We start from the raw sequence: 13,221 nt of genomic DNA on the forward strand, positions 1-13,221 counted from the left end.
AACAAAAAATATCACATGAATGCATGAAGAGCAGATGATTATCCCACTTTAACGGTTTGTTTAGCTAGGGTTCTACGGCTCCCATCTCATCCTTATTGAGAATTGACATTTGAAACTAGAAAAAATTCAAGAACAAGAATGTGAAAATATCAGTTGTATAGGCTTCGTTGGATTAAGATCATCACAGATATATATGATCAGAAGTTAGTCTTATTAATATTTTTCAATTTTCGCCTATCGAGTTTCCTTGAAGCACAAAAAGAACAAGTACTCTTTCAAATTGCTTTGTGATTTAAATATACACATAATGTTCGATTTTTTTCAATTTATTTCTTCAAATTGTTTCAACTATCTATTTACATGTAATATCTAATATTATCTAATGAAGAGGTGCTATACCTCTATGGGTTCCATCTCTAGAAATATAAAGGGACATAAAATCGTCTCTATTGTCATTATTATCAGTATTTTCAAGGAAGGTATAGCATAGCAACAACGTCATATATTGGCAAAAATAAAGTACATTATCTACCATTAGGGACGAATGATAAGAAACAATGCTAAAATCACTCTACGATGATATAATAAAAAAATGTGAGACCCATTGTAATAATTAGGCACGTAGTGTCATATTAACAATAGGGGACCCTTAAAGAAAGCACGAACTCATAAAAGTCTCTAATACTACAATAGACACTATCTTCCATACCAATAGAACACAAATAGGATTGATAGAACTCAGTGTCTTCTAAGCGTTTACCTAGTATATATTTGAGAATTCAATAGATTCCAGATAAATTTGATTCAATGAGTATTGCGAAGTGGAGACACTTATTAATAGCTTTAGACCCAAAACGAATTGAAAATCCATGTTAAGCTCGCACTTCATTTTCGAAATCATTTGTTTTGTTTCGGAACCGAATGAACAAAAAAAAGGGTGGCAAAAACACAAAGGGTTGTTTTGTCAAGGCTTTGGGCTCACTTGTTCAAAATCCAGCGAGTTTCAAGCCCAAATGGAGTTCCATTTTCAACCCATTACCATTTACCAATCCAAACCCGAAGACCACTGACCCAAAAAGCAATGAGGAAGAATTGAAGAATTGCATACAAGCAGCAATTGAAGAATTGAACTAGTCACGGAGTGGACCAGACTGTTAATGTTGATGTGAAGAGGAAGAAGAAAGAGAGAGACGGAGGAGGAGGTCGCGTGGGTCTGGTGCTCCGGTGAGTTTCCTTTGCCGGATCTAAAACGATGTCGTTCCATTCCAGTAAAACTTGTATATGATGTTTTTTATTTGAAAGAAAAGATGTATTTAGTAGAATTGACCACAAATGAAGCATTGAAGCAAAGCTTTTTTTAAGAACCCAGAAAATTATTCTGGGCTTTTAAACAAATTACATATGCAATTCTTGCCCGGATTGGTTTTTGTAATATTAGAAAAGATAACTGATGATGTATTGATATGCAATGGAGAAGTCAAGATCTAGCAATGGTCAAAGTTGAGAGCTTTAGACGCTTAACCAATCTGTGATTTTATGTTCAGATGTTAAAGCACTATTGGGTCGCTTTCTTTGTGGTGGTTTCATGGGTCGTCAACTTCAGAGTTTTAGATGCCAGTGCTGGTGATGCTGATCCACTTTATAGGTAAGTGTTTTTTTCTTCTTTAGATATTTTCCTATAGCTTTTTATGGGTTTTGTACTGCTATTTCTCTAGCTTTCTTTGTGCTCTTTTGCCACAGCTACATGTATTGTTTTTGAGGTTTTTGTAATAATTCCTCATTGTTTTGCTTAGAAGACTCTATATTTTCACCTCTTACCGAGGTTTTCTGTAGCCTACTCAGGCTTTCTTGCCCTGAGTCAGCCGAAGGACTGAAATTTCAGCTGAAGGGCTATCTTGCTCCTCTTCACTTGAAGTTCAAATGGAAAGGGGCGGTTGTCATCCACACCACTCAAGAGTGTGGGGCCCACATTTGGATGCTCCCCATTCACTAGCAATTAGCGCTCCTTATTTGAAGTTCAATATAGAGAGCATTCTTTTCCCTTGAATTTTTGTGCTTGCAATTCTAGATGGTAACTCACTAATCAATAATATGGTGGAAGAATTAATACACAATGAGGATTCTTTGCTTGAAAAAGCTGCTCATCAAACTAACTTACCAATCCTTTGTGTGACATAAATTCTTATGGGTCTGTCGACACGCTTGCAATTCTTTTTTCCTTTCTATTTCTATTGCTACAATGGCATTTCCCTTCCCTATTATTACCCAAGCTTTAGGGATCTTAAATCACGCCATCCTTAGGGACAGGGTACATGCCATCAGATCCATAGGTCCTTGACTGCATGCACTCGGGGTTGCTCGAATTACAATATATTTGCTTTTGGTCTTATAGTTACATACGGGTTACATGGTTGTAAACAAATTAAAACCGAGTTTCTAAATGGGAAACGTTGTATCTGAACTTTCCTTCCAAATTCTGGTCTTCAATAACCATAGCAAGTAGGCATGGAGCTTATATGTGATTGCAGAACTAGCACCTAAATGTTCTTTTCATGTCAAATAAAAAGCGTTATAACAATTATAGGGTTTTATACCATAGGTATTTATATCTTTGTAATCTGTGCTCTACATTCTGACAAAGTGCATTCTACATAATTATGTTGTAAAACCTTAGTGGTCTGAAAAATTAATGGAAACAGGGTTATGCCATCTCAAGCATTTAAGAGCCTCCTTGTAAGGAAATCTCTAATTTTTTTTGAATTTGTATTTACTATAAATCAATCACAATAACCATTCAACGAGGCTGCACAAGCCTGACTTAGGGTGATCAATCACCCAAATGGAATACACAGATGAACATGCCATTTATATAGAGTTAGCTCACAACCTTTATTCACAAACAAAAACGAATCAAACAATTATTTGTTCATTAAGTAATGTACAAACATAGCAAGCTTTTATCTTATGGAATAAATCTGTATCTTACGTCTCCTTGTCAGCTGGCTAGCTAACAAATGTTAACAATTAATTTTTGTTACGTGAACAGGCTTTCTTCATTTGTGTCACCTATGAATCAATAACCATGTGTGGTATGGTGTTTTTGTTAAAAAGTTCATCTATCAGCCCCGTCTTATAATGTTAAAATAGAGGAATTTCCCATTGCAACTGCTATCTATCTGGAACTACGTAAATTCTTAAAATTCCTCTCTTGAAGTTGCTTTTTGATAAGTACCTCTCTTGAAAGTAATCTGTAATAATTTGTTCATGGCTAAGTTGTATAAGTTCCTCGAGTGCAGATTCTTGTAATTTATTTTGTGGAATCAACATTTTGGGCCATGTTGTAAAATGAATTAATTTTGGTCATTTTGCCTACACTTGTAACCTGTCATGTATATTTAACATTGTGAAGTTGGAATCTTTTTATTTAGTTAATTGCAATTTTAGGGCTTGTGTAAAACAATGTGGAGAAACCGGATGTGTAGCGCAGAGATGCTTTCCACAGTGCAATTTCTCTTCTGATGGGGTCTCCGTTGATGGTCCGTGGTACATGCAAGAACCTCTTTATATGCAGTGGAAACAATGGGATTGCCAAAGTGATTGCCGTTACTATTGTATGCTTGACAGAGAGAACAAAAGAGAAGCAACTGGTCATGATCCAGTCAAATATCATGGTAAATGGCCCTTCAAGCGTGTTTACGGGATCCAGGTTTGCTTTTTTGGCAGGCTATATGCCTTGGCCACATTTTTTTTTTACAATAGCTTTAATGTTATCATGGTTTGTGCTATTTGACATGTTATCCATTTATTTAGGAGCCTGCTTCTGTAGCTTTCTCTGTGCTCAACCTTGCAATGCATTTCCATGGTTGGATATCCTTTTTCATCCTTTTATACTATAAATTGCCTTTGAGACGGGATAAGAAGACATACTATTACTTTGCCAGTTTGTGGCACGTCTATGCTCTCTTATCATTTAACTCCTGGTTCTGGAGTGCTGTGTTCCATAGTAGGTAAGCTTTGCTCTTTCCTTCTGTATTTTTTCTGATGTGGGAATGAATATCTGCATGCTGTTTTCTGTTTTTATTAAGGTTATATCTTATTTATATGAAGTACATTGCAAGAATATGTGTGCTTTTACTATGCTTTCAGACTCTCATTCTAGGTCAAAGGTTTAGTTGGGTCATGGGCACTAAAACTTCAACGTTTGAAGGCATGTTACTGTTCATTCTGTTCTAATACCTATAGAAGCTTCAGAACAGATCACTTTTAGTCTAGACCAACTTGTGCCAGCCGGATGGCAAGACACAGAAAAAGAAGTTTTATTGGGACTTGGATATTTCATCATTCTTGAGTGAGTTGCAAATATAATTGTGAGTGTCACATTACGTTAATTAAAGAATCTATAGTTTGTAAATTAAGTTGTTATTGTTCTTTTTATGTGATATTTTAACTTGCCGTAAATCTTTCTTGAAACAAGTTATGGATGAAATACCAACAATTCATAGGTTTTGCTTATACATTGAAAAACCTCATCTGGTGATTTTAAAAGTACTTACCTAGCCCTCCTCCACACTTTTCCACCCGCCCAACAGGGGGGAAAAAAACCTGGAAAGCAGGGATCCTTTCTTACTTAACTTCGTTTTGTGTTTTTTTTTTTTTTTTTTTTTGGGGATATGGGGAGGGGAGTGGAGCTCGGTCATTTGGCACATTTCTTGATCGTTAATGTGTCTTACTGGACTGCAGGGACGTGGATTTGACAGAGAAATTAGACTACTCATCTGCAGTGGCAATACTTGGGTACTCGCTCATTCTGTCCATACTAAGAAGTTTTGATGTGAAGGATGATGCTGTCAGAGTGATGGTTGCGGCTCCACTGCTGGCTTTTGTAACCACCCACATATTGTATCTCAACTTTTACAAACTGGATTACGGTATGACCTTGTACTAATTTTTTTTTTTCCTTTTTCGTTAATATATATAGTGAGAGAGAGAGAGAGAGAGAGAGAGAGAGAGAGAGAGAGAGAGCAGTGACCTATATATAGTTTATTTACTTGAATAGCAGTGACTGTGGATCACATAGGTGCTACGCTACCTGTTACTCCAAGAATGTAAGCTAGTAGGAAGTGACAAGTGCTGGATGATATCTATTTCTCAACACACAAACTGACCATGCCCGTGAATTAATTTTTTATATTAGATGGAAAGTCTTTATATTGGACATGAAATATCTTGCTTTGATTTCACTATAAATCACTGATTATCCTAGAAAGTTGAAGTGTTAGGAAATGCGTAATTTCCTTTATTTGGACAACTGATGGGTTGTCTTCTCCCTTTCTGTGACATAATTTCCTAGTTTTCATGATAACAATCTGACTTAATTAATCAACACATTGCAGGGTGGAACATGCAAGTTTGTGTTGTCATGGCAGTAGTACAACTTCTTGTTTGGGCGATTTGGGCTGGTGTCACTCGCCATCCATCACGTTGGAAGCTGTGGCTGGTAGTAGTGGCAGGTGGCCTTGCAATGCTTCTAGAAATTTATGATTTCCCTCCATATCAAGGGTTTGTGGATGCTCATGCGGCCTGGCACGCCACCACTATTCCCCTAACTTACGTTTGGTGGAGTTTCATCAGAGATGATGCCGAGTTCCTAACCTCGAACCAAATGAAGAGGTTGAAAACCTCTAACCTTGCAAAGAAGGCAAAATAGTTGTTTCTATATGGTATGACCATGTGATGCTTGAGCACGTAGCCTTGTCTCCATTAGCTACTGGAAATTGCAGTTTTCCCCCTTTTTCTTCAGTCTCTCTGTATTGCAAATTGTGACAGTTGCGCTAGGGTACTGATGCACAAAAAAGACCATCAGAAGACCTTTATTTATTTATTTTTATTTTAGAGTGCTGCTAAACGAACCCTAAAATTAAATGGGTATACCCAGCGTATATTGAATTACTGATTTATCCTAATATAAAATGACTAAAAAGGATATATGGAATTGTGAAACAAATATAATTTTATTAAGTACACCCTACTAACCGTATTCAACCCTAATCAAGAGATTACTTGGTTCCCATCTTTGTGATCCGCGAGTCAGAATGGCTCGGAGCAAATATAATCTTAGGCTGTTGTTCAATACATGACTGAGCTTGTCGTGAAAAGAGAAGTTAAAGCACAACCTGCTAAGCAGAAGAAGACTTGGGCTCAAATCTGCTTCTTCTCGCGGTCCAAAAGGAAGCACAGCGATGGAGATTATGTGAAGGCCTGATTAATCATTGAATTCCTAACAAGAGACACGATAATTTCAATCGAGTAAGTTGTCAAAACAATATTATGGTGAATTGACTTATATACTGTAAAAATAGAATTTATGCATATTACTTTTGCCTAGTTCACTAACAACGTGAATGGAAAACTCTTTGACCCTACTGTGGTGGCACCATCTTCATCCCCCTTTTAGGACTTGGTTTTTTTGGCTTGTGAGTGTGTATGATTAAAAATATGTTAACTAGTACTACTAGGGCCAATTTGATGAAGTTTGCAGTGACTTTCTTTTGCCTCTCATGCCTATTTATGTATTTGGATTCCTATCGTAAGGAGTTTCAAAGCCTCTTTTGTACTTTTGAAATTATGCAGATTTGCAAGTTGGGTTACTTCTGAAATTTTGGAATGGATACTTCCTACATTTCGAGGAAGTCATCAAAAGAGGTATTAACTTTGTTTTTTTTTTTGTTTTTTTGTTTTTTTTGTTTTTTTTGTTTTTTGTTTTTGGTTTAGGCTAAAGCAACTGTACCAAAAAATGACAAATATGAGGGTTTTTTTTACAGCATCCAGAAGATGTATCTAAGCAAGACACCGACATCAATAAACAATGTGTTTTAGACTACATAAACGAATTTATCACAAACGAGGTAAATTAATGAATATTTATATATTTATTTTATAATTGCATACATTAATTTAATTATTAGTGATTTTACAGATATTTGTTAGTCGTGATGCATTAATAAGATGGACTCGTGAACAAGGGAAAAGGAATGGCTTTGTGATTATCATTAAAAGGTCTGATATTGGAGAAGCTGGTAAATTCAAGACCGGTTGAATTCTATTTTGTTGTGAGAGGGGTGGCCAATTTAGGAAAACAAAAGTTGTGGAATCAGATAGCAAGACAATACATAAGCTTGATCAAAGTTCAAACCCTCCAAAGAAAAAAAGTGTGAAGTCTACTGGCACGAAGAAGTGTGGCTGCCCCTTTTCATTGAAGGGTGTGAACTGTGGTCCTAGAGATGCATGGCAACTTGAGGTTGTCTGTGGAGTTCATAACCATCCTGCAGCACTAAATATGGAAGGGCATTCATAATTGTGGAAGAGAATTTACTAGTGGTTGACATGTCTAAGAGTTTGGCTAGGCCAAAGGATATATTATATACTCTTAAACGTAGAGATAGGTTGAATGTGACCACAATGAAGACAATCTACAATGCCAGACAAAAAAATAGGGTGATTGAGAAAGCAGGTATGTCAGAGACGCAGGTATTACTACGAAAGTTGTTTGCCTATGAGTATGTAGAGTGGCATAGAAGCTATGGTACCGCTAATATTGTAAGTGATTTGTTTTATGCTCACCCTACAAGTATTAAGCTACTACGAGCATTTCCTCATATTTTGATCATGGATTGCACATATAAGACAAACAGGTTTCGATATCCACTTTTGGAGATTGTGGGGGTGACGTCTACACATCTTACATTCTCAATTGCATTTGTTTATCTTAGTGCTGAGAAAGAAGACAACTACAGATGGGCATTGGCTAGATTAAGGAGTGTTATGGGTGATAATTCGATTCCTAGTGTTATTGTCACAGATAGAGAGTTAGCTCTCATGAATGTACTCCATGAAGTCTTTCCATGTGTTCAACATTTATTATGTACATGGCATATTAATAAGGGAGTCTTAGGAAAGTGCTAAATGTATTTGAAGATAAAGCTAGTTCGGACAAATTTTTAATTTCATGGAATATGCTTGTTTCATCAAATACAGAAGCCGAGTATGAAAGACATCTACGGGCCTTGCAAACCAACTTCAAAGATCACAATTCCATCATCAACTATGTGAAGGAGACATGGTTGATTCCTTATAAAGAAAGATTTGTTGCTGCTTGGACGAACACATGTATGCATTTTGGGAATACAACATCAAATAGGTATTTATTATTGATTTTCAGTTAATATTTATATAGCATACATTATATATTACTTCACATGAAACATGTTGCTACTATATACAGGGCGGAGACTGCACATGCAAAGTTGAAGAAACAACTTGGTAATAGCATGTGTACATTTGGAACATCATGGGATAAAATTCATCCTTGAATAGAATTGCAACACACTGAGATAAAAGCATCATTTGAGAAGAGTCTGTCATTTGTGCAACACGACTGCAGGAAAGAAGACTTCAAGGAGTTGATTGGTTTTGTATCTATTTCTGCGTTGGATAATATTATGGTTGAGCTAAAGCAGTTAGATTATATTGGGGTTGATCCGATATCATGTGGTTGCATAATAAAACACACACACGGATTACCATGTGCACATGAGATGCAAGAGTTCAAACAGACTCATAGGCCCATTCCACTTGATTGTATTCATCCTCGTTGGAGGAAGTCAGATTTTTTGGAGCCCCGACCTATTGCTACACCGAACAATCCTCCAGAAAATGCACAGTTAGAATTATTTGTGAAGTGGTTTCAAAGTTGTAGTTCTGAGACAAAGAGACATGTTAGTATGAAGTTACAAGAGATTATGAATCCCGCATCTACCACGCTTACACAACCCCAGCTGAAGATTAAAACAAAAGGTTGTCCAAAAGTTGACACATCTACTCGACGTTTGCCTTGTAATAACCCAAACCCAAAATTCATAACTAATGAATAATTTATTTTGAGAAAAGACAATTTTGCCCTTGGAATATTTTATTAAGGAAAAGTTGACTTTTTGACTGAAAAGGAATTTGACCATTCTACAGACACCGTTGCATAGAGCACGGTGAAATGAGTTCATAGACACGTAGTGGGTCCGAATCGGAGTTGTAACGAGAGAGTTGTGGTCAAAAGAATCTCAGTGGCACAACCGTAAATATTTCGAAGTGAGATTTTATAAAACCAGCTCACTCTCTCTCTCCTCGTGCTACCTCTCCCTCGTCCGTCGCCTTCTTCACCTCGTAACTCCGGCCACCGGCCACGGCTGTGGACGGGCCGGTATCAAAATGACCAGGATGATGTCCTCTTCCAACCCCAGCCACCTCCCGCAGCCAGCCGCCGCGGATTCGCCGGAATTTGGAGAAGAAGCGGCCGACGTCGTCCGAACTTCACAGCCGCCGCTCTCCCTCCTCCGGCCACCATTTCCGTCGACCCAGGTATGGATTTTGAACCTCTCGAACTGTTCTAGCTACCTGTTGGGTAGGAATTGATCGATTCTCAGTGTAGCTATTGGATTTTTGAGCTTGAAGTTTCAGCTGGTTTTCGGCCTCCGTGATCGGCCACTTCCAGTCAGTTTTTGGCGTAGGTCCAAGAACAAAAGTGGTTCCAAATATGGTGTTTTACCTAGGGGAGTTTGGAGCCGTGGTTTTAAGTTTTTCCGGCGAGGTGTAATCGCTTTGGACACCCATCGCTGCCGGCGCATGCTGCGGTGCGTGGGTGAGGGTAGTGCAGTGGCACTGTGTCTTGTTGCGATCCTTAGGTTGTCACGAGCGCGTAGGAATTCGGGGATCTCAATTTGGATTCCGTTTGAGCCTCGAACGGATTTTCCATATTGTGCGATTTCCGGGTTCATTACTGCTGAGCCGTTGGATCGTGCTCAATTTCAGATATGTTGTTCTAGATAATTTCAGAATCGTGTAGGATTCGACGGATTGTGAATCTGAGTCCCGGATACTCCAAAATCGCGAACCCTGGGGCTAGGGTTCAGGAATTTTACGATTACACGATCGTGGTCAATCTGATCGTCCGTTTCAGACCAGACTTGCAGGACATGGTTACTTAAATGTGAGGAACCTTTAGGAACTCTCAGATTGGTAATTGGAGGTCGTGGATCCCACGAGGTCCGTATTGACCAATATGGAAGTTTATCGCTTAGTAAAGTCTCGGGTCTTTTCAGACAATTCTAAATATCTGAAATGCTAAAGTGGCATAAGAAAGACTTTAAGTTAGTTCACGTATTTCTAGGAGCCGAGGGTCAGGGCTTTTAATTAAATACTTATACCGAGCAGTTTATTTAATTAAATATTCATGGTGGCTTAATCAGGCACCTGGGGCCAGGCAAACCCGCATGAGGGACCTTCAGGAGGTCTAGCTAGCTCGGACCAGGAGTGAGTGGACTTTTCTTTTATAAATGATTTTATACAATAAAATCCATTATTTGATCTTGAATAAAGTTTATTGATTATGATTGTTCCTAGCATGTTTTGTTGAATTTAAATATCTTTATTCATATGTTGCCTAGTTAAAATGCTAAAACGAGATGGAAAGTAGATATTGAGATTTATATCAGATAAAATGGCAGCATAGTTCCAGACTTAACAAAAATTCAGTTATTTATCAGATTTTTCATAAACCTTATATTTTCTTATGGCAACAGAGTTCTTGATTTATTAAAAATTCAGTTATTCAGCAGATCTTCCAGACATGTTATATTTTCTTAGAAATTTTATATTTTTTAAACCACTGTGGGTACCCAGTTACAGAAACAGTTTGCTTTCAGTATATGTTGCCTTCGGATATGACGATGTCCACGGGCATCCAGTTTACCTTCAGTTTTGTCAGTGCACTTGACATTTGCCTCACGAGTTTCGGGGACGCCGGGACCGTGAGAGCCAGGATTGCGGATCAGGCTGAATATGGTCCCCTGAATCCTGCCAGTTTGCGGCTCGTGTTGACTTTGTGTCACCGAGACCTGCCAGGGGAATTGACGGATATCAGGAATTGACGGAATTAAAAGGGTACACCTAGGTGGTAGTTGTAAATTGATTTCAGTACTTTTATGCGAGTTTTATTGATCTTAAACATGTTTTGCATATACGTATATAAATATGTAAATGCTTGAGTTCAATATGAGTATCATGAAGAGGAAAAACCTAGCTTTTATATAACTATTTTTACAGTGGGGTTACTATGTTATTATACTGTTTTCTAGAACCTTATTTTTGTCCACTCACATTTTCAAATGTTTTGCGCCCCCAGGCTGTAGATGTGCACAGAAAATCCACCACCGGGCCATTTTTCCATCTTCCACGCCTTTATTTGTTTTACAGAAGTTTTGTGTTGTAAAAGGATTAACTCATCTGTAAACTATTAGAATTGCTCTGATATTTGCCTTAGATTAAGAACTTGACTGTGAATTGTATCTTTAAGTATGCTGGCAGTTGGTTGTGTAAATATTTATGCTCTTTTTGACTGGTGTAAATTTTGGGATTGAACAAATTACAGGGGAGACTCTGCCGAATTTTCAGTAGGAGTCAAGGCTAAATTGAAATTAAGTTGAAATTAGAAGGGCAAATAGGTCATATGTGCCCGACATTCGCCAGGTGTCGGACACGCACAGAGTTCGACTCGAATTCTAAAGCGGAATTTGGATCGGGTCCTGTCATGCCTTTTGCTTTTGAGGTCGTCTTATTTGGTCAAGATAGTGCACACTCAACTGACAAAGTTGTTACAAGACAGACACGTAAGAAGCCAAAGACCATACCCCAAAAGCAATCAGTATTCAATAGTCAGACACAACCATTGCCATATATGAATCCAAAGAAGCGGCCTTCGAAGCTACCTGTAAGTAGTTACAATATTACATTTGTATACTGTCGTTTATGTTATAATTTGGGTGTAATTGTAATATGCAGGTCTATAGGCCTAAACCCATTGTAGATGACTCTTGCTTAACACCAGAGTTTAACAAGTGGTTTCCTAAACATATGTTCATACATATTAGAGGGGCACAAGATGTTAAGAGTGATGGTAATTGTGGTTTTAGAGCCATGGGATCATTGATGGGATTTGGTGACAATGCTTGGCGTAAAGTACGCAGAGACTTGTTGAAGGAGTTGAGGAAGGAATCTGTCATATACGAGTTAATATTAAATGGTAAGGAACGGGTACAACATATTGAGTATATGTTGCACTACTTTGAGGACTTCCCACTTCAAGATAGGTGGATGACTATACCATATATGGGACACCTCATTGCATCTTGTTATAATGTAATCCTCATGACTTGGTCAGTGCATCAGTCACTTACATTTTTTCCATATGAGATTGCTCCATTGGATTCTATCTATCATCGTGAGATTTCGATTGGATTTGTTAACCACAACCACTGGATTAAGGTAAAACAATTAAGATGTTTATGCATATATATATATATATGTTTGTTTACTATTCTTTTCACATAGCTTGATTTATTTTTTTATTTTTTATTTTACAGGTTTATTTGGAAGGTCAACACCCTATGCCACCAATTGATGAGCGTTGGTTGAGATGTGCAACCATAACTGCATCAGATTGGCTTACGCCATATCAGGATCGTATACGTCAATTTAGATATGAAGCTGGTGTAATAGACCCTTATGATAATGACCCTATATTTATTGAGTAGTTTTGTGAAGCATCATATTGGTGACATTAATAAGGAAGTCACAAGGCAAATAAAACCTTTTCTCTATTCAAAAGCTTAACTTTGTTAAGTAAGGACAGACTATTTATCAGTGCTTCCCAAAATGATACGATCTTGAATTTATGTTATTATTCACTTTACACTAGTACATTCACGTACAACATACAAATTATTGGTTACTCTGAATTTATGTTAAAGATAAGAACTTGGAAGTCTCTGCACTTCAGCTAAACTAAACATTCAGAGAGAGAGAGAGAAACCTGTTTTTGAGCTGTTGGATATGCTTGAAAAACAACACACAGAGACCTTTTTAGCAAAGGAGAGAAGCACAGAATGAGCTCATGATAACCTCAAAACTACCAAAAATGTAATTTTGGTTGAGAAAGCAATTTACTTTGAAATAAAATTAAAAAAATTCATACGGTAGGCAGAGAAAGGCTGTGTTTGGCTGTGGAGCTGTCTCTTTTCGAAATGATTTTGATCCACTATTTACTTTTATGTTGGACTACAGAGGGACCTCCATGGAAGATCTTAGGCGGTGTGGCATTTTCTGAGAATTGCA

The 13,221-nt window shown here is 37.6% G+C and overlaps 1 protein-coding gene and 1 long non-coding RNA gene across 2 annotated transcripts; both read left to right on the forward strand.

Moving 5' to 3' along the window:
* Positions 1–1,069: 1,069 nt before the first annotated feature.
* On the forward strand, positions 1,070–5,917 carry LOC117625112 (post-GPI attachment to proteins factor 3). Its single transcript, XM_034356705.1, has 6 exons — positions 1,070–1,224; positions 1,545–1,645; positions 3,445–3,706; positions 3,811–4,007; positions 4,741–4,928; positions 5,394–5,917. Exons 2-6 carry the CDS (start codon positions 1,545–1,547, stop codon positions 5,705–5,707), a joined length of 1,062 nt encoding a protein of 353 aa, XP_034212596.1. The 5' UTR covers positions 1,070–1,224; the 3' UTR covers positions 5,708–5,917.
* A 761-nt stretch (positions 5,918–6,678) lies between these two features.
* Positions 6,679–12,728, forward strand: LOC117626332. Its single transcript, XR_004585542.1, has 3 exons — positions 6,679–6,702; positions 6,822–6,905; positions 12,471–12,728. It is a non-coding gene; the product is annotated as an uncharacterized LOC117626332 (long non-coding RNA).
* Positions 12,729–13,221: the final 493 nt, after the last annotated feature.

Source organism: Prunus dulcis, chromosome 4, assembly GCF_902201215.1.
Source record: "Prunus dulcis chromosome 4, ALMONDv2, whole genome shotgun sequence".
Taxonomy (NCBI): Eukaryota; Viridiplantae; Streptophyta; class Magnoliopsida; order Rosales; family Rosaceae; genus Prunus; species Prunus dulcis.

Bases quoted from the DNA above. Each gene is read 5' to 3' on its own strand.
- LOC117625112 (XM_034356705.1), top strand. From the start codon at position 1,545: ATGTTAAAGCACTATTGGGTCGCTTTCTTTGTGGTGGTTTCATGGGTC. The intron at 3,707-3,810 runs GTTTGCTTTTTT...CCATTTATTTAG, and splicing joins AGCGTGTTTACGGGATCCAG to GAGCCTGCTTCTGTAGCTTT. The intron at 4,929-5,393 runs GTATGACCTTGT...AACACATTGCAG, and splicing joins CTTTTACAAACTGGATTACG to GGTGGAACATGCAAGTTTGT.